This window comes from Martes martes, assembly GCF_963455335.1.
Source record: "Martes martes genome assembly, chromosome: 4".
Lineage (NCBI taxonomy): Eukaryota > Metazoa > Chordata > Mammalia > Carnivora > Mustelidae > Martes > Martes martes.
In genome coordinates, this window is record NC_137891.1 from 180,296,821 (window position 1) to 180,318,264 (window position 21,444).

Below are 21,444 nucleotides of genomic sequence, written 5' to 3' on the forward strand. Positions count from 1 at the left end.
TGTGTTCCCTCTCTCGCCGTGTCTCTCTGTCAGATAAATAAAATCTTTAAAAAAAGAAAGAAAGAAAGCAATTTCACCCATTTTCTTAATTATAAAAGTAGCCACAACTGCCACAACCCCCAAGAGACAGGGAAGAGTGTTAAGACTGCATTGGTTTTGTTTAAATAGAGAAGGGGGTTAAAACCCAGTAGAGGTTAAGCTCTTCACTACGAGTAACGGGGGGAGCCAGAGCTGCAGCTCAGACACCGTTCTCGACTCAAGAGACCTTTACAACAGTCACTCTGAAAACAACATTTGCTCACCATAAAAACTCAAGCAAGATGGAAGTGTATGTAAAGTAGAAAGACCTCCTGGCCCCCCGTTCCCCAATGTCAACGGCTCGAGCGTGTGCCCTCCCAACACGCTTCCTGCATACGCAGACTTTAAAATTTAAAAAAACCGAAACCGGGTCACCCTATACTCATTGTTCCCAAACGTGCTTTTTCTTAACAACGTCTGAAGCATCTATTTCCGTACCATTACATACTGAGCGACTGCATTTTTCCCGGGCCACACGGCACACTAAAATAGGACGCTGTTAGCTAACGGCTGCTGTCTCCACTTCTCTGATGCCGCACGATACCGCAGCAAACCCCCGTGGGTCCCCGTGTGGCTATATCTGTGCGGTGAGTGCTTACAACGGACCTGCAGACCTTTTAAAATGCTGGATCGATCTGCACTCTCATGGTGCCGGCTAACCCTGGTATAATGAGTCTAATTTTTGGCAGTCCAACTGGTGAAAAACAGTACCTAATTGTTTTTTTTTTTTTTTTTTTTAAGATTTTATTTTAAGTACTCTCTATGCCTAACACGGGGCTGGGAACTTACAAGCCCGAGATCAGGAGTGTCGTGCTCCTCCCACCGAGCCGGCCGGACGCCCTGGAACCTGATCACTCTAAATTAGATTTCTCTCATCACCAGTGCAGCTGAGCATTCCTTTTTTTTTTTTTTTTTTTTTAAGATGTATGTATTTATTAGTAAGAGATAGAGAGCAGGGGGAGCGGTAGAGGGAGAAGCAGGCTTCCTGCAGAGCAGTGAGCGCAACGCCAGGCTGGACCTTGGGATCACAACGACCTGAGCCTAGGGCAGATGCTTCCCTGACTGAGCCATCCAGCCTTCCAGCCGAACATTCTTCTCAGCCGTTCCTACCAGCTCTGTTTCTTTTCCCGTGAGCTGCGGGTTCAATCTGTTCCGTCTTCCATCTACTTGCCTCTTTCCTGGTGGTCTGTCAGAACTCTTTGCTGGTGGGGGATTTAATCCCGTGTGTTGCCTTGAACTATGTATTATTCTTGTCCCGTGTCAAATGACCTTTAAAGTTTGCTTATAGTGTTTTTTTTGTCCCATGGAGAAACGTCTGTGTTTCAGGTAGTGTCAGATCTGTCAGCCTTGCCCCTGACGGCTTCCTATCTTCCCCAGACCAACACTGCCAAAGTACTTCTATCCCTCTATCGCTTTTGGACTTTTTTGGTTTCTTTTTTTTTTTTGCATTTAGACCTTCACTTTATATGTGGCGCGAGCTCAGGATTGAGCCTTATTACTTTCTGGATGAAGAACTCATTTCCACGTTTACTAATGGTCCCATACTGACTGGTGATTCCATAAGCCACCTATAGACTAGTTTAGCCAGTCTGCTGCTTGTCCCTGAGGCAGTCTCTGGTTTTTAATTATTTTCACTTTATTCATCATTTTGATATGGGCAGAACAAATCCACCCCACCTCCCCCAACTATTGTTTTTCAAAAACTGTTTTGACTATTCTGGCACGAACTTTCAGAATCAAATTTAAATACAGTTCCTTTTTGGATTTGGAGTAGAATTATACTGAGTCCAGAGATGATCTGGGCGGCGGCGGGAGGGAGGGGGGACACAGTATCTTTGCAACACTAAGTCTCCTCAACCAGGGACATGGAATTTTTCTGCATTTAAGCAGGTCTTCTTTTCTGTCATTTGGCGAGTTCCACACACTGGGTCTCACACACTGACTGCAAGGTGGGTTGCATTCATATGAGTACACTACGATTTAGGGAACGGTCTGCCAACGAGCGAACCGCTCCTGCAGAAAGTACAACAGAAAGAGCGTGTAACACGGTGGCGAGAAGTGGGGGCCGTGGGCAGGATGTGGGGGTGCAAAGCTTGGTTCGGCTACAATGGAGTGGAGCGCCTTGGGCAACCGCGCAACTGTCCAAACTCTCATTTTTGCTCATCTGTAAAATAGGAGAGAGCTGAGCTGTCCAGGATAGCAGCCGCTAGCTTCATGGGACTAGTCACATTTAAATTACTTAAAATTAGACACAATTAACAATTCAGTTCTTCAGTGGCACTAGCCACATCTCGGATGTTCCATAGCCCCATGTGGTTCAATGGCTATTGGACCGGAGAGTGCAGCTGTAGAATATTCCCTCCTTGTGGAAGTCCTATTGGATGGTGCTATTTTGGGGGACGGAATGATACAAAGTATGCAAAAGGCTTACCATACGTTCTGAAGGGGTGCCTGTGTAGCTCAGTTGGCTAAGCATCTGCCTTCAGCTCAGGTCATGATCCTGGGGTCCGGGGACAGAGCCTCGTGTTGGGCTCCCTGCTCAGTGGAGAGCCTGCTTCTCCCTCTCCCTCCGCCCCCAGCCACCTCCTGCTCTCTCTCAAATAAATAAATAAAAATCTTGGGGCGCCTGGGTGGTTCAGTGGGTTAAGCCGCTACCTTCGGCTCAGGTCATGGTCTCGGGGTCCTGGGATCGAGCCCCGCTTCGGGCTCTCTGCTCAGCGGGGAGCCTGCTTCCCTCTCTCTCTCTCTCTGTCTGCCTCTCTGCCTACTTGTGATCTCTGTCAAATAAATAATTTTTAAAAATCTTTAAAAAAATAAATAAAAATCTTCTTAAAAAAAGATTTATTTATTTGAGAGAGAGAGAGGGAGAGAGAGACTGTGAATGGGGGAGGCAAAGAGAATCTCAAGCAAACTCCCCACTGAGTGCGGAGCCTGACACAGGGCTCGATCCCAGGACCTTGAGATAATGTCCTGAGCCAAAATCAAGAGTCTGACGCTCAATCGACCGAGCCACCCGGGTGCCCCAAACCCATATTCTTAGGGAACTAGTCACCAGTCACCAGTAACCAGTAACACAGCACTTGGCTGACCCTAACAGCAGAGGCAAATAAGTGCTCTGCTCTTGAGAACGACCATTCTGTTCACTGGTTCGCTCGCGGGGCTGCCAAAGCCTACTCTTTACACACCTTTCCACGGCAGCTTGATAAAGATTTGCCATGATCTGGGGCAGCCTGGGGGGCTCAGTCATTAAGTGTCTGCCTTTGGCTCAGGGCATGATCCCGGGGTCCTGGGATCGAGCCCCGAGTCAGGCTCCCTGCTCAGTGGGAAGCCTGCCTCTCCCTTTCCCACTTCCCTTGCTTGTGTCCCCTCTCTCGCTGTGTCTCTCTGTCAAATAAATAAATAAAATCTTAAAAAAAAAAAAAAGATTTGCCATGATCTCAGGGGAGAAGGTGTTCTCGAATCAGTGCTGCAGCCCGGTTCGGTTCCTGAGAGCAGGAGGAAGGAGAAAGGGAATGTCTATGAACCAATGACAAAACTTCAGGAGCTGTGTCCACGGCTCAAGCTCAGACTTGGGGAGCTGGGTCATAAAGGGGAACATAAAGGGGAACAACAGAGGAATTCTCCCTTCACCGCGGAGAGGCCATGGCCAGCAGCCCCTCACTGCGCCCGTAAGATCAGCAGGCTTGGAAAGAACTGGGGAGTGGGAAGGAAGCAAACATCCCACCAACGAGGGCTCTGGGGCAACAGAATGTAGGGAATGAGGATAATGAACGTTTAAGTCGGCCTGAAGCCGTTTCCAGCCTGTCTCCCCAAGGACTCCTCATCACGCGCGACACTTGCTGCTGGAGCTGACGCCGGGTAGGGTTAGCATCAGCTTTTATCAAGTGCTTATTACAGACACCGGGAAGCACAGAGTGGGTAAGAGTATGGGTTCTGGGGTCAGACAGCCTGGATCTGGGCTTGGGCTCCGTTGTTCACTCACCACGTGACACTGGGCAAGTGCTTTCACCTCTCTAAACTCAGTGTCTGCATCTGTGAAATGGGCTTAGCAATGGTGTCCTCCCTATAGGCTGCTGTAAGGGTCAGATGATATTTACACTGTTTTTATCCACTGATGATGACCCACTTTACCAACACTGTGCAATCACCACAGCCATTGCATAAAGTAGGTCACAGAGCTAGTAAGTGGCAGAGCCAGACGCTCAATCCAGGTCTTTCCATCCGGGCTCAAGATCCCTGAATGAATAATGTGTATAAAATGTCACGCTCTAAAAAAAAAAAAAAAAAAAAAAGTCACGCTCTGATCTAACGTGCTGTGGGAGAACCCAAGAAAGAGCAGTGCGGTCTCTTTTTTTCAAGCCACAGAACTAAGCTTTTTCACCAGGGGGTGGAAATGAGCTCAGTGTCTTCTGCAGGAGCTCTTCTTCTTGGAAGATGGACCAAGGAGAAAGGCCAGTGCAACCTTTTTTAAGAAGAAAGCTTGCCTCTGCCTCTCGCCATGCTTTTGCTCCACACTGGCACCTTCCCAGCGGCGAGGAAGCGTGCTGTCTGGCTAACACAAGCCGCAGTTGCTCCAGGAAGCGATCTTTCCCACTTCTGGGAAGAAATTCATTCTATTCACGAGATTCCCAAGTAGTTCTGAGTATTTCCTTTCTGTCTATGTAGATTTGGGAGAGAGGTGGAAAATGTCAGAGCAGGGGCCACCGAACTACGGCCAGTGGGTCTGCCTCCTATTTTTATAAATAAAGTTTTATTGGAACACAGCCATGTCATGTATTTCTATATTATCTACAGCTGCCTTTTTTTTTTTTTTCTAAGTAATCTCTACACCCAACCAAGGGCTTGAACTCACGTCCCCGAGAGATCAAGAGTCACGTGCTCTTCCAACTGAGCCAGCTTGGCACGCAGAGCTGCTTTTGTGCTACACTGGTAGCACTGAGTAGATGCCAGAGACAATGTGTGGCCCAAGGAACCCAAAATATTATCTGGCCCTTTACAAAAGAAGTTTGCTGACCTTTAGATCTAGAGCCTTGAGAAGAGGTGGCAAGGCATGCACACCTGTGACGGGCTGGGCTGAGAGGTGTCTCTTGCCCAACGCAGTTCAGCAGTGACCAGAGGGGAGGTCCAAGCCTTGATGATTCATGTATTTCAACAAATATCTCCTGAGAACCTACTATGTGTATATCAGATAATCATCTTACACAGAAGTCCCTGCCCTTGTAAAACTTACATTCTGGTGGCAGATGGAGATAACTATGTGCATATACATAACATCATGTTCAGGAGTAAAAATGTTATAAAAAAAGGAAAATGATAAAAAAAAATTTTTAAAAAGGAAAATGCAGGGTCTAGGGACTCTGTTATAAATATGGGGTCTGAGAAGATCTCGCTGAGGAAATGACTGGGGGAGGAGTTATTCTTGTTAGAGGAGCAGTAGGTGCAAAGGTCCTGAGGCAGGGGCAACAGTAAGGAGACAGGTGTGACTGACGCTCAGGACGTGATGATGTGAGTGGTTTAAGATGAGGTCAGAGGGCAGCCCTTGTCATACAGGCCATAATAAGAACTTCATATTTTATTTTATTACCAGTTTGATGGGAAGTTATGGGAGGCTGAAAACAGGGACTTACCATAGTTCAATATATACATTACAAGGCTGCCGTAACTTCCGGGCTGTGTATACACAGACTCCGGGAAGCCATGGTAGGGGCAGGGAGACTGGCTGCAGATGGACAGTGGAGGCTTGGAGCTGGCTGTAGTGGCGGAAGTGGGAAAGGGTCAGATTTAAGATCTCATGTGAAGGTGGTGCCCCAGAGATTTATTTATGGATTAGATGTGAGGTATGAGAGCAAGGAAGGTGCCAGGATGATTCTAAGGTTTTCGGTCTGAGCAACTGCATGGGGATGCCGTTTCCAGGTCAGGGGGAATTCTGCTCTGGACACAGTAAGTTCAAAACACGGCTCAGGTGTCTACGTGGAGACGTCAAGCAGACGGCTGCGTAAATGGGTCTGGAGCTCAGGGAGAGGTATTTAAAGCCGTGGAATCGGACGAGGTCACCCCAAGAGTGCGGGAAGCACGGCTCCTGAGTACCGAGCCAGGGCACGCCAACGTGAGACCGGGGGTCCTCACCCAGTCTGCAAAACAGAACCACTTGGAAACAGCAGGAAAAGAATCATGCTCAGGCACCTTCCCAGATCAATTAAAGCAGAAACTTTGGAAGTGGAGCCCAGGGACCAGCATTTTTTAACACTCTCCAGGTAATTCCAATGTCCAGCCTGGGCTGAGGATCACTGCTTTAGACTGGGAAGGCACAGCTAAGAGGTGGGTAGAAAATCTGGACTGTGTGTGCTCCAGAAGCCAAGTGAAGAAAGCTTCCCAAGGGAGGGAATGGTCTTTTTTTTATTATTTTTTTTAAGACTTTTGTTTTTTAAAAAATTCTTAAGTAATCTCCACAGCCAACATGGGGCTCGAACTCACAACCCTGAGATCAAGAGTCCCATGCTCCTTCAACTGATCCAGCCAGATGCCCCAGGAATGATCCCTTCACCGGGGTCATAGTCCCACGAAAAGGGAGGTGCTGGGAACCCCGAGCAATGTGAATGGGGCGCTTGGGTGGCTCAGGGGGTTGAGCGTCTGACTCTTGGTTTTGGCTAGGGTCACGATCCGAGGGTGGTGACATTGAGTCCCACGCTCAGGGCAGACTCTGCTCGGGATCCTTTGCCCCGCCCTCTCCCTCCCCCTCTGCTCCTTCCGCTGCTTGCACGTGCATGCTCTCTAAAATAAATAAATTCTTAAAATTGTAAGGTGTGATAGTGGTATTAGGTTATGTGAGAAAAGAATCCTCACCTTTGAGCCATGTTTACGGAAAAATTCATGGATGTGTGGGTGGATCTGCTTCAAAAATAACAGAGGGGGGGCGCCTGGGTGGCTCAGTGGGTTAAAGCCTCTGCCTTCAGCTCGGGTCATGATTCCAGGGTCCTGGGATCGAGCCCCACATCAGACTCTGCTTGGCAGGGAGCCTGCTTCCCCCCTCCCTCTCTCTGCCTGCCTCTCTGCCTACTTGTGATCTCTGTCAAATAAATAAATAAAATCTTTAAAAAAAAAAAGTAACAGAGGGGTACAGTTGAGCTGTAGACGAGACTTCAGCTCACCTTACTGCCTACTATGAGTTGGAGGAAAGAAAGAGGGGAGGACGAGAAAGGATGGAAGGAGGGAGGGGAGGAGACGTTAATACAGAAAACTCCTTTGACCAGTCTTGTCAAGAGTGGCAAGAAAATGGGAGTGGAGTGCAGGAGAGGAGTCCTCCAGCAGGAAAGACAGGATGGCAGCCACTGCCCCAGGGGAGGGTGGCAGCGATGGGAGCCCAGATGCAGGTAGGCTGGTGTGCTCGAAGGTGGCAGGAGGAACTGTTCCCATCAGGAGGAAATTTTAAAGTAAGCAAGGTCCTTAACGATAGAGAACAAACTTAGGGTTGCTGGAGGGAGGCGGGTGGGGCAGGAGCTAGACGGTTGAAGGGCATTAGAGGAGGTTGTGATGACCACTGCGTGTTGTACGTAAGTGATGAATCACTGAATTCTACTCCTGAAACCAACATTGCCCTGTATGTTAACTAAAATTTAAATAAAAAATAAAAATAAAAATAAAAACAAGAAAGGTCAGCTGAGAATGAAGAGAGGGATTAAGATTTAGAGTAATTTTTTTAAAGCCGCGGTCTCCCTAAAGCCCTTTAAGTCAGGCATGTTGCCAGACCACACCCCAGATCGGCTAAACTGCTTGCCTTTCCCTGCTCCTGATTCTTGGGGTGCACCCAGGCACCAGCACAGCGGAGTGCTGGGCTCAGCCCACCCACCCTCTCAAAGCCAGGGGGACGGCGGGCGGGCTGAGCACCCTGGGAAGACGGGCCATCACGAGGCCGTGCCAGGCCCCGTGACTGCCGGGAGATGTGGGTGGCGCACTCCAGCAAGCCAAGAAAAGCCTGACTCAGGACATTTTAATTAGGGTTAGTCCCATGCTCTGCTCTGAGCTGCAGCCAGCCTTCTGCGTCTTCTCTCTCTCTTACAGACCCATAACGGAGAGACGATTTCTATTTCTGCAGCTGGTCCTGAGAAAGCCTTCCAGAACGGGTCCCTGATAGGTTAACTCAAAGATGTCTGTGAAAGATTATAAATGGCCCGAAGAAAATAAAGACGGTCACAGGGGTTCTTCCTTCTTTCTCCCTGATCAGTCAACCCCAAGGGCGCCGTGATGCTGCCCAGCAGAGAGACGGGAGGTCCAGACTCTAGCAGCCACCTGCTCACCGGCTGCACTGGGCAGGGCAGGGGGAGGACTGCGGGAGGGTCCCCACCCCTGTATTTACAAAGCAGGATACACGTGCCTGCCCTGACAACGGTAAGGGGGTCCAACTGCCCGACCGCTGCAGGCTCCCTCCCCGGCTTAGCACAGAGCATGAACACAGCTCAGGCAGGAGAGACCAGCACCCCCCCAACCCCGGCCGGCCGCCCTGCTCCCAGGGCAACAGCAGCAGTCCTGGGGGCTCCTTGGAGACCAGGTATGTTTAGACCAGGATGTTTAGAACAGCCTCGCACACCACGTCCGGGAGCTGGAAATCCAAAGGCAGGGGAACTCCACGAACGAAGCGGGGGGACTGCCACCTGTCCTCAAATCACCTCTTTTAGAAATGAAATCCACAATGGCCCTGGATTCAGGAGCTGAACTCGAACTCAGAGCCACCCTGAGCTGCAAGACCCCGCAGGGCCACTGAATCCCCCGGCTGCCTCTCTCCCCAGCTCTGCTGCTGCAGGTGCGCCCTAGGGGAGGGACGGGCCTTACAGAAAATGAGGGGGCCCTGCCTGCCTCGTCTTTGGAATTCTAGTCACAGTGAGTCCTGCGGGGTCAGACTGGCCCTGGTGGCCTCACGGACACTCGCTCTTTGTTCCAAAGCAGAAAGCTGGAGCAGAGGCAGAGGTCAAGCCATGTGCTACCATTTATGGCCTTAGCTTTGGGGTTGGGATGTCCCTAAATCCTGATACCTGAACTCCCCTGGGAGGGGCCCCCACCATGGCTCATCCATAGCCGAGACCCCTGGAAAGGGGTCGGTGTGGTCAGAACTACCCAGATCCCCCCCAGGGAGCCCAGCATCACAGGTCCCCACCGGGACCCTGCGCCAGCAATCCGCACCGGCTTCGGGCACAGACTTGTGGATTTGAGAAGGCCCGTGTTCACCATCCATCCCCCCCAAAATAAACAAGTAAAAAAACACACAAATGAGGCAGGCCAGCTGGAGTCTTAAGTCTTAGCAAAACTTCTTAAGAATAATAATGTCTGATCCAGGGGCGCCTGGGTGGCTCAGTGGGTTAAGCCACTGCCTTCAGCTCAGGTCAGGATCCCAAGGTCCTGGGATCGAGCCCCACATCGGGCTTTCTGCTCAGCAGGGAGCCTGCTTTCCTTCCTCTCTCTGCCTGCCTCTCTGCCTACTTGTGATCTCTGTCTGTCAAATAAATAAATAAAATCTTAAAGAATAATAATGTCTGATCCAAGGACTAGAAGGCCTGGGCCAAGAGCATGTCTGCGGAGAAGCTCCGCCAGAATCAAGACAAGGCTGGGACTGGCCGGGTGGAAGGATTCCAGAATCTAGGAGCAGAAGGACCCCTAGAAATCACCTGGGTACAAAGTGGAGTTTCCTGGGGTGCCCCCCATTGTTGGGGGAAGTCAGAGTGAGGCTAACAGTGAATGCAAGTTTGACTAAAAAAGCAAAGAGAAAGGGGGCACCTGGGGGGACTCAGTCAGTTAAGTATTGGCCTTTGGATCAGGTCATGATCCCAGGGTTCTGGGATCGAGTCCCGTGCCAGGCTCCTCGCTCAGCAGGGAGCCTGCTTCTGCCTCTGTCTGCCACTACCTGCTGCTAATGCTTGCTCGCTCTCTGTGTCAAATAAATAAATAAATAATTTTTTTAAAAAATTAAAATTAAAAAAAAAAAGTCAGTCTGGCTCCTGAATGTGCTGAAGATCAGAAAAATGATCTGGTCCTTACTTGGCAGGCAGCGAGAACGGGGCCCGGGGAGGTGAAGGTGCTTCCTGCCTCTCCTGGCTTCGTGCGGTGGTCCTTGTGCCTTACTGCACCGTCTTGGCCCAGAAGGAGCTGTTCCTGGAGCTCCTTCTGCTTCCATCCCCACCGAGGGTAAAGGCAACAGTCAGGGGTGCCTGCTGTAACCATCTGGGAAGTGCTCATCCCCACGTCTTGCTGAGAAGGGCCTTGGGCCATTTCCAGGGCTCTGCAGAAGGAAAGCTGGGGTTTGGGGACAAGGGCAGGAACATCCTCGCTGCCTCCTTCCTAGACAACATGAGCGTGAAGACAGAGGTTTTGGCCCTCTGGGTGACCGCTGCTCCAGCAACCCCTGGCAACTGCAATGTTTCTGACTTACTCTCCTCACTTTATTTTATTTCATTATTTTTTTAAGCAGGCTCCATGCCCAGTGTGTAGCCCAACATGGGGGTTGAAATTATGACCCTGAGATCAAGACCCAAGCTGAGATCGAGACGCTCAATCAACTGAACCCCTCAGGCTCCCCCATGACTTAACTGTCCTAACTTTAAAATCCCTAACCTGAGATCCCACCCCGCCTTAGCCCGAAGAGCACTGCATTCCCGATGACAATTATGGTAGATTATGGAACCAGAAATCACTGCTACATAACAACCAGAGACACTGCAGCTCAGAAATGCTTGGCCTGGTTTCTTGGGAGGCATGAAAGGCCCTGTCCATCTGTCAGCTCCTCTGCCCGGGAGAGGCTCGTGCCCAGGCTGGGTGGCATCCTAGGGCTGACTGGCCCCATTTGAGTCATCGAGCCGAGCTGGGATGTGCTGTTTACCACTGAGCCTGCACTGCTTTGTAAGCAAAAGGAGTGAAATCAATGCTTCTTAACCATTTATTTGCAACTAAATACACCCAATTAGAACGGCTTTCTTTCCCACCGCCCAAATCGCTAACTCCAGGGCCCCTTTGCAGGAGGAGGGCCCCTTTGCCCGAGGAGAGTCGGCAAGCTCTCTGCGTTTTTGGCAGCTCTGTGGAAAGATATGGGCAGGAGGGGGGGGGGGTGCGGGGAGAAAAGGCTAAAAAAAGCGGGTACTCGAATTGTCCACGGATTTAATCTTTTGTGTGTGTGCTTTCTTTGGGCTGTTGGAACAGTGAGAGCAGAAGGGGACAGGCCTAGCTGGGCACAGATCGTGGGGGGTAATTTGATGGAATATGGTTTCCAAGAGTAGTTAAGTGCCTCCCCTGCCTGGAGAAGGAGTGTCCCAGCCACAAGGTACTGCAACCATCCTGCTCCCGAACGCAGTAGGGGGCTCGCCCTCTCATGGTGGGACTGAGAGTGGGGACCCTTTCCAAGTGGGGACAAAAGTGGCAGGAGTCTCTGCTGAGAGGTGACGCCCTAAGACGCCAGCCAACGGCCCGGGAGGACACGGCCCACACTCTATGCCGCACTTTGGCCCCTGGGACAGAGGCAGGCCCTGCTGCGTCAGGGGCCGCGTGCCGTGGCATGTGTGGCCCTGACAGGAAGAGGAAGGGAGTTTTTTGGACTGTTTCAGTCAGTCTCTCAAAGCCCGGGCGCCTCACTGGTTTTGCCTTCAGCTTTCACTTCCCCCTCCCCGGCTGTACCTGCAACATGACCTCCCCAACACGCCCCTCACCCGACGGCCATTTTGTCGCCCCAGAAAATGGCATCAGGTCACCGTCTAAATCAAAATATTGGGTTTTGAGGACACTGGGGGGACCCCTGCTTCCACCCCATGGTCCATGCGACACAGTCAGAGGCCAACAATGTAAATACAGGGTCAGGAAGCATGACACCAACTCCATGGGTTACACACTCCTATTGGCCATTAATGGACATGGGGGACAGCTGCGTAGACACCTAACCCACTGTGGGTCGCTGACCGTCTTCTATTCTCAAGTGCCAGCCCCAGGGGGTGGGGGCTCGGGGGGTCCTGTTCACTGCTGGTTCCCAGTGACTGGAGGAGTGTCACTCAGCCAACAGCTGTTCGATGAACACACGGTTTTAAGGGGGCCTGGCCCACACAACCGACCCGAGAGGATGGATTATCTGTTGTAATTTCAAGACAGACATCATGGGGACGGAAAAGGCCCAGAGTAATGGAAAGACGAACAGCCAGAAACGTGGGGCAAATCCAGCTCTGCCCCTTACGGGCATCAGAATCCGGGGCAAGTTCCCTCTCCAAACCTCCTTCCACGCTGGTATTAGATTGGGCTCACGGCCTAGCCTGCGAGTGTGCTGCAAGCCTGGCGCAGGAAACGTGTGTAACCAGCAGGGGCCGAAGGACCTCAACGCAGGGATTCGTCTGGTGCTACTACCCTGCTACCTCCCGTGCACTTGGCCATTTCATGCCGCGGTGGTCTGGGACACCCGAAATAAAGGACCTAGGGACAAAGTGTGAACAGAGGTCGACTACATACTAAAATGAACTTTGGAGATTTTTGTGGATTTCAAGGTTACACTAGTCCCTTCCTTCTCAAATATTACTGCGTTTCTTAGAATCTTTTAATCCCAACTCTTAAGCACAGTTATCCAGGGAGGAGAGCTGATTCTAGGACCCTTCCTTCCTTCCTTCTTGCTTCTTTCCTTCCTTCCTTCCTTCCTCCCTCCCTCCCCCCATCCCTTATTTCAGTAATCTCTATACCCAGTGTGGGGATCAAGCTCATGACCCTAAGATCGAGATGCATCTCCTATGACTGAGCCACCCAGGTGCCCCTAGTACTTCCTGATGTTTTTTGAGAGAAAACATGCATGTGTGCACACACGCACAAGCACTGGGGAGGGCCGGAGGGAGGGAGGGAGAGAATCTCAAGCAGACTCCTCACCTAGTGCAGAGCCTGATGCAGGGCTCGATCTCACAACCCTGAAATCATGCCCTGAGCCGAAATCAAGAGTCAGACCCTTAATCGACTGAGCCAGCCAGGTGTCCCCTTCCTTATGTATTTCTATGATGCTTGTGAAGCATTCAAGAAACGGGGGAAACAATAGGCTGCCAATACATAAAACAGGGGACCATGGTTGTGTGGCCGGGCCAGCTGCTGTGCGAGCAAGATGGAGGACGTGCTCTCGGGACCCTGGACGGTCACAGTGACCAAGAGAACAATGACCTGAACTTCCAGCTCCAGCCAAAGGCACTCTCCCTGAAACTGTCCTTATTCTCCTGCCTCAAAGGGAAGTTCTAGAATGTTCCCACCTTAAGCAAGCAGCCATAAGGACAGAGCTGGAGAGGAAAGTTCACCCAAACCAACTGGCCCTGCTGTCTCGTGTGGTCGCTCCCCCCGCACTGCAGTCTCAAGCTCAGACACCTGCTGCTTGGTTTCTCAGCCAGGCCACCTGGAAGTAGAAACCCACTGCGTTCCTCCGACCAAAGGGCCCCGCCGGCTTCAGTAAAGAGAGGGCCCAGGGTGTGGTGCGATGGGATGGACGGACCCCCAGCGTCAGGAGGCTTCAAATAGAAACCTAATGTTAGAGAAGCATTTTGTAAAAGGAAAACCATGTCCTAAAACTGAATGGGCAGGCCTTGGAAAAGGCAGCGACCGCTCATTATCCCACGCTGGGCCTGGGCGGGATCACTCATGGGGTCACTCATGGTGCTTCCTGGCGGGGAGCCTTCGGGTCCCTCACTGGAAAGCCTCTATTCTGTGAGAGAGGAAAGGAGCACGGAACAGTCAGTGCCAACATCAGGACACAGGCAGGGGGAGAGGGAGCGAGGAGAAGCAATCCTGACCCTTAGTACTGTGTGTGCAGGTGTTTTCTCTAGAGCTCTGCCCCAGTGACTCAGGTCACTGGGGATTTTCAGAGCTCTTAAGACTTTTAAACTCTTAAGAGTTTTTCTATGAAGCCAGAGAGTACAAAACTATTGATTGACACCCAATGGTCAATATATTTCCCACATATATGGAAACACAAGAACCTGTCTAGAAATCAGCTGCCCTCGTTAATTTGCAACGAGCTCTCCAACCTAAGCTATCTGAGGGATGGGAAAATGGTGGGGGGAGCCCACCACCCCTGCCAGCCTCTTTGGCCACACTCACAGGCCCAGTGGAACAACACAGCTGCGGCTTCTTCTCCAGCGTGAGCAGAGCCCGACCAGGAGACCCAGCTCGGGGGGCCCGGCTGGAAACAGAACTTCACTCGGGGCCTGAGCTGGTGGGGCAGCACGTGTGTGCCGGGCAGGAGACCCGGGTGAGGGGAAGGTCTCCGGACCTACAACATTCGTTCCCTGGATGGCTACTTTACTAAAACCCAGGGGCACCTGGAAGGCTCCGTCTACGAAGCCTCTGCCTTCAGCTCAGGTCATGATCTCAGGGTCCTGGATGGAGCCCTACTGTCAGGCTCCCCGCTCAGTGGGGAGTCTGCTTGTCCCTCTGCCCCTCGCCCACTCATGAGCTCTCCCTTTCTCAAAAAAATAAAACCTTAAAAAAAAAAATCCACATATTTGCCTTATTTAGGGAGAGCCAAACCGGAGCTGAGGAGACAGAAAGCAGAGGTCACTTACTTTTTATTTTACACATATCTGAGCTCTCTGTGTGCTTTTATTTATTTTATTTATTAAAAGATTTTATTTATTTGACAGAGAGAGACACAGCGAGAGAAGGAACACAAGCAGGGGGAGTGGGAGAGGGAGAAGCTGGCCTCCCGACGAGCAAGGGGGACCGATGCGGGGCTCGATCCCAGGACCCTGGGATCATGACCCGAGCTGAAGGTAGACGCCCAACTAACTGAGCCACCCAGGTACCCTTCTTTGTGTGCTTTTAAAAACAACTATTTGCTTTTTTAAGAAAAAGATTTATTTGACAGAGAGAGAGAGAGAGAGCATGAGCACGAGCAGGGGGAGCAGCAGGCAGAGGCAGAGGGAGAAGCAGACTCCCCGCTGAGCAGGGAGCCCGATGCGGGGCTCGATCCGAGGACCCTGAGATCAGGACCCAACCCAAAGGCAGATGCTTAATGACAGAGCCCCCCAGGCTCCTCACAAGTACTCATTTTCTTAGAACACTGTCTCATTCTCTTACCCTAGTCAGTGTCCTTTATTGGATGCCACATCACCTCCTTAGGCTGGTCGCCTCTGGTCACCTCCTCCATACAGCAGACTCCTCTGCCAATTCTCTACCCCAGTAGCTGCCATTGTAGTGCCTTCATACCACCAATCAGGATCTGAAATCATCTTTGTATGGTGTGTCTACTAATTCATCACTGCGTCTCTCACTAAAATATCCGCTGCCCGAGGGCAAGGATCTGGTGGGCCTCGCGCACTGCTACCCCCGCCCTCCTAGGGCCTAGGACCCTAGGAACAGAAGGGGAGGGGGCGGCGCTCAGTACGTACTTTTGAAAAACAAAACACAAGGACTTGTGATGGGATTTACCAATGTCCATATTCATTCCACAAGCCTGATATGATTCACAAAAACACAGCTGCCACAGAGATTTGATTACCTACAGGACCAGTCTCACTGATTGCTTGGAAGGTGACCCACAGCCTACGCTGATGAGGATTTTTCTGCTTTTGTGTGTGTGTGTGTGTGTGTGTGTGTGTGTTTTTAAGATTTTATATATTTATTTGACAGAGAGAAAGAGCACAAGCAGGGGGAGCAGCAGGCAGAGGCAGAAGCAGGCTCCCCACGAAGCAGGGAGCCTGATGCGGAGCTTGAACCCAGGATCCTGGGATCATGACCCGAGCCGAAGGGGGTTGGTTAACCAAGTGGGCCGCCCCGGCACCCCGATGAGGAATTTTTCCGCACGCTCGCGGGCACATATCCACAGTACGGCCTGCCGAATGCAGCCCGCTCTTGTCCATCAGGGCTTACGGGAGCGTAGCCGCTCTCCTATGTGGGCGGACGGTCTGTGGCTGCATTTGAACTACAAGAGCAGCACCGAGTAGTTGCAACAGAGACCAGGTGGGCTGAAAACCACCTGGCATTTTATGGAAAAGTCTGGCAAAGCCTGAGCCTGAAGAAACGGAGAAGCGTCATCTGAGGTTCTGACAGCAGGGCCCACACAGGTGCTGGCCTGGCCGTAGCTGGTGTCTCATTCAGGCCCCGTCATGAGCTCTGCACCGTGCTAAGTGCTCCGGGCGTGTTATGTCCTGAGATTTCGTTCTCATGACAACACTATCAGTAAGTTCTGACGGCGGAGGCTGATGGAGGCGCAGCCATTTGCCAGGGTCAGAAAGGCCAGTGACACAGCCAGAATTCAAGGCCAGACTCAGGTCTGTGCCCCTGGGGAACCTGCACGTGCGTCCACTACTCTCTACAGCTTCCACGCAATGTGCTGTCCAGCTACGTCCAGCAGAACCCTGGGCACGCTTAAGACTGGTCTGTCTCCTCAGAAGACCACCCGATGTCCCCACGTCCTCGGGGATGTTTCTGCCGGTCCTTCTATCCTCAATGGCCGCTTCTGCTCTTTCTCGGTAGAAACCGATCTGTCAAGACTCAGATAAGCCCTCCTTCTCTGGGGGTTTCTCCTTGCTCTAGTGATTTTTGTTTTTTAAGATTTTATTTATTTATTTATTTGACAGAGAAAGAGAGACACAGAGAGAGGGAACACAAGCAGGGGGAGAGGCAGAGGGAGAAGCAGGCTTCCCACTGAGCAGGGAGCCCAATATGGGTTTGATCCCAAGACCCTGGGATCATCACCTGAGCCGAAGGCAGAAGCTTAATGACTGAGCCACCCAGGCGCCCCACTCTAGCAATTAAAAAATATACATATTTTTTATTTATCTATTTGAGAGAGGGAGAGAGAGCGCACGTGCACACAGAAGAGAGGGAGAGGGAGAAGCAGACTCCTGGCTGAGCAGGGAGCCCGATGCATGCCTGGCTCGATCCCAGGACCCTGAGATCATGACCTGAGCCAAAGGCTGATGTTTAACTGACTGAGCCACCCAGGCATCCTGCTCTACGGATTTTTAAAATTCTCCCTCCGACCATCACACAAACCGCTGGGGGACAGAGGCTGCTTCTTACTCATACTCCGCGTGTATGCATCCAACACGCTCCTCCAAAACAAAACAGAACTCTCGTAAAAACCACTGCCTTGGGGCGCCTGGGTGGCTCAGTGGGTTAAGTGTCTGCCTTCAGCTCAGGTCATGATCCCGGGGTCCTGGGATCGAGCCCCGCATGGGGCTCCCTGCTCAACGGGGAGTCTCCCTCTCCCTCTGCCTCTGGCCCTGCTTGTGCTTGCATGCACGCTTTTTCTCTCTTTCTGTCAAATAAATAAATAAAATCTTAAAAAAACATTGCCTTCCCTCCCCTGGAGAAGACTGTTTAGCAGAACCACATGCCAGTTCAAAATGCCAGCACGGTCTTTGCCTCGGACAGCTCCCTGCACTGTTGACAAGTAAGCAACCGTAGTCTTCGTTATCTGCACCTGGGATGTTTCTGCCTCCTCTCCCTTTCCAGAACCTATGGAACCGGCTTTCCATTCAACTGTACTATTAAACTCTCCAATTCTCTCTAACCCCCTGAACCCTGCCTCCATATCAAAACACAGGTTGCCCTGGGCGCCGGCGGGCTAACAGCCCTGTCACCTCTCCCGGGTTAGAGCCCCTGCTCCTTATCACAAAACCTGTGAAAATGACTGAACTCAACAAGACTCCTTGGGGAGAGCGGCTACACCTGGGGGTGTGGCTCCTGGGAGGGGGACAAGGGAGGCTTTTGGGTGACGGTGGTGTTCTGTTTCTCGATCTGGGTGCTGGACGTGTGCATATGTTCACCTGGTGAGAACTCATTCAGCTGTACACTTAGTGTAAATATATTCTATTTTCTGTAAGTATGTTCTCATTCAATAAAAAGTTCTAAAATACCCTTTGCCTGGGCACCTGGGTGGCTCAGTTGGTTACATGTCTGACTCTTGGTTTGGGCTCAAGTCATGCTCTCAGGGTCAGGGTCATGGGATCAAGGCCCACATGGGGCTCTGAACTGGGCGTGGGACCTGCTTGAGAGTCTCTCTCCTTTCCTGCTGCCCCTCCCCCTACTCACTCGCTCTCTCTAAAAATAAATACATCTTTAAAATACCCTTGGCAAATATAGTAATACACAATGGATCTTTTTTTTGCAGAAACATACATCTCATTTTCTGCCCAACCTTCTAAAAGGATGGGCAAGACCACTTTACTAGCAGCAGGGCGAATGAAAGAAAAAAAGACAAAGCACTATCCAGGAGCTAAATAACAAATTTCGGTGAGACTGGTGTTCAAGGACAAATGTGACCCCAAGGCCGCCAACCCTCACTGCCCTTGGCCGAAGCCCATCCCATTGGTCTTAGGAGCAGATACTCTGGTTCAGAAAACCACACGCCCTTCATGATGCAAGAATACAAAACAGTTCCCTGAAACACAGCACCCAGAGAAAGAGGGTACCAAGTCCAAATGATGTTGTATAACAGCCCTTAGGTGGTAAGGCACTTAGCCATCTTCAGAACCTTGTAGAAGTAAGGAACTGGCTCTCCCACAAACAGAAAAAGCTAGGGCTTGCGCTATGGGCTGAAAGTCTGTGTCCCTCTCCTCCAAATTCGTAGGCTGAAATCCTACCCTAGGGTGATGGTATTAGGAGGCGGGGCCTTTTGTAGGTGCTGAGGTCACGGGGGTGGAGCCCTCACGCTAGGGATTACTGCCCTAATCAAAGACATCAGGAGCGGTCCCCTCTGCTTCCCCCAGGTGAGGTCGCAGGGGAAGTAAGCAGTCTGCAGAGGGAAGAGGGCCCTCATCAGAACCCAACCATGCCGGCCCCCTATTTGCAGACTTCCAGAATTCAGACCGGCCAGTGAACACCTGCTGTTTACAAGCCACTCAGTCCTTGGGAGCTTGTTATAGCAGCTGGAACAGACTCAGACAACTTAACTGCTGGGTCGAGCGCCCTGCTCAACATTCCATATACGCTCTCATTAAATTTTCACAGCCCTGATTTCATCCCTGCTTTTATAGATGAGAAAAATGAGGCGTGGAGAGGTTAAGGAACCTACCTAAGGTTAAAGGGTTGCTAATTGGCAGGGCAAGCAGCCACGCTCCAGAATCCATGTTCTTGACCGTGAAGCTAGAGTCATGCCTTTGGTTGTGATGCACCCGGGGATGGGTTCCTGGTTGCTCGTGTGGGACTTGTATCTTCAAGCGTGCATTACAGCTCAATAAAACGTGCTTATCTGACGCGCACGATTACAAGAATCTTGACAAGCCCTCTCAACTCCTTCCTAAATGGCAGCCTGATCTACAGCGTGAATCTCTGTTTTGAAAAGATTCATGCTTACAAAAATGACAGTGTCCATGTCTACCCCTTATCTACCAGAACTTTCCCCATTTATTTGTTGGAAATCCAGAGACAAAACACTTGGCACACCTGAAGCCATTATCAGCCCAGATTAGATTAGAAGTGTCAGTGTCTCCCTTTCTCTTCCATTAGGAAAGATCTATCGCTTTTTTTTTTTTTAAGACTTTATTTATTTATTTGGCAGAGATCACAAGTAGGCAGAGAGGCAGGCGGGGGTGGGGGTGGGGCGGGAAGCAGGCTCCCTGCTGAGCAGAGAGCCCTATGTGGACCCTGAGATCCTAACCTGAGCGGAAGGCAGAGGCTTTAACCCACTGAGCCACACAGGTGCCCCAAGGTCTATGGCTTTCAAACAAAGCATTTGCTTAACCTGAACTCCTTGAGTTAGCAAAAACTCTACCCCAATTGCATCAGCAAAGCTCAGGAAAAGTAAATAAACAAAACTTTTCTCCCATGTTTGCAATGTTACTTTTCGTTGTGCTTTTAAGAAGAACATTTCAGTAAGCTCATTTTGGATCTACTTTTCTTTTAAGCCACATCGATCTCAATGAAAGTAAAACTGCTAGTCTATGTCGCTTTTGAGGAATTTACGTGTGGGGGGGCTATTTAAATATAATAGCTGATTTAATGAATCATCTTCATGTTGGTTTGTTGAATTAAAATTATCTGATGACCCTTTCCTCTCCCTTCTAAATCATTCCCAGTTTCTAAAACTATCAGGTGAACCAGGAACTCAAATGGGGGGGGTGATAAATATTTTCATTCAACCGCCTTCCTCAAATAACTGTCAATTCTGGTTTGGTTTAAGAAAATAGGACCAGGGAGCCTGGGTGGCTCAGTGAGTTAAGCTTCTGCCTTCTGTTTGGGTCATGATCTCGGGGTCCTGGGATGAGCCCTGCAATGGGCTCTCTGCTCAGTGCCGAGCCTGCTTCCCCCTCTCTCTTTGCCTCTCTGCCTACTTGTGATCTCTCTCTCTGTCAAATAAATAAAATCTTAAAAGAAGAAAAAAGAAGACAATTGGACCTTTTCCAGATAAGCTACTTCCTCACACATACAGTGACATGCTGTTAATAAGCAGTGTTTTTTTCTACCTGGAACTGGGGCAATGATGTCTACTGCAGGAAGCCCCAGACAGTAGCGTGTCTGTGTGCCACCAAGTTCCACGGGTCACCACCCAAACTGCAGTCCCCAGGCACTTGGGGTTCTCAGTCAAAGCCCTGAAACTGCCATCCTTGAGCAAGACCATGCAGGGAACTTCCCGGGGCCAGAGGCGGCGTCACCTAGAACCCCGAGAAGCGGCGGCTGCTCACGCCCCGCCGCCGCGCCCCGAGGAGCCGGCCCCCGGGGAGCCGGGGCCGCGGTGGGGGCACCGGCGGGTCGCGGCGCCACTGAGTGACGCAGGGCCCCCGCCAGCCCCGGGGGAGCTCCGGGGATGCTGACCTCAACTTTGCTCTTTACAAACAGCTCGGAGGCCGCCGCACTCACGTGAGCCGCCCCGCTCCCCCCGCTGCGGTCCCTGGCCCCGGGGTCGCGGAGGGGAAGGGCGGTGTCCCCGAGTCCCGGGGACGGGAGGACGCCCCCGCCCCCGGCCCCGGCGAGCGACCCGCGGCGGGGGAAGGAGGGAGTAGGGGGCGCCGGATGGGCTCGGTAGGGGTGGGGGGGTCCGGCCGCGGGGAGCAGGCCACGCTCACCTTCTTCACCGACAGCGAGATGTTCTCCAGGATCCGGTCCTTCACCTCCCGCGGCTCCATGGCGCCGCCGCTGCCGCCGCCGCCGCCCCGCCGCCGCCGCTTCCCGCGCCGGGGGCCAGGGGCCGCCGCCAACCGCTGCCGCCGGCCGTGCGGGGGCTCCGTCGTGCCGGCCGCGGGGCCCGGCGCCCGCCGCCCGGCCCTCGCCTCGCCCGGCCCCTCGCTCCGCCGCGGCGCGGCGGCTCCGGAGCGCGGCCGGCGGGGAGGAGGCCGCGGGCTGTGCGCGGCGGCGGCGGCGGCGGCGGCAGCGGCGGCGGCGGCGGCGGCAGGAACTGATGTCAGGCGGGGCGGCGCCAAGGCCGGCGGTCGGGCTGGG

At 51.9% G+C, this 21,444-nt stretch overlaps 1 protein-coding gene across 2 annotated transcripts in view; it reads right to left on the minus strand.

Moving 5' to 3' along the window:
• PLEKHM2 (pleckstrin homology and RUN domain containing M2) overlaps positions 1-21,218 on the minus strand; it is a 38,097-nt gene extending 16,879 nt beyond the window's left edge. For both annotated transcript variants that reach the window (XM_080801043.1, XM_080801042.1), the window contains exon 1: positions 21,072-21,218. In XM_080801043.1, the coding sequence (XP_080657169.1) occupies positions 21,072-21,131 (60 nt within the window). In that variant the 5' untranslated portion in view covers positions 21,132-21,218. The remainder of the gene's footprint in view (positions 1-21,071) is intronic.
• Positions 21,219-21,444: the final 226 nt, after the last annotated feature.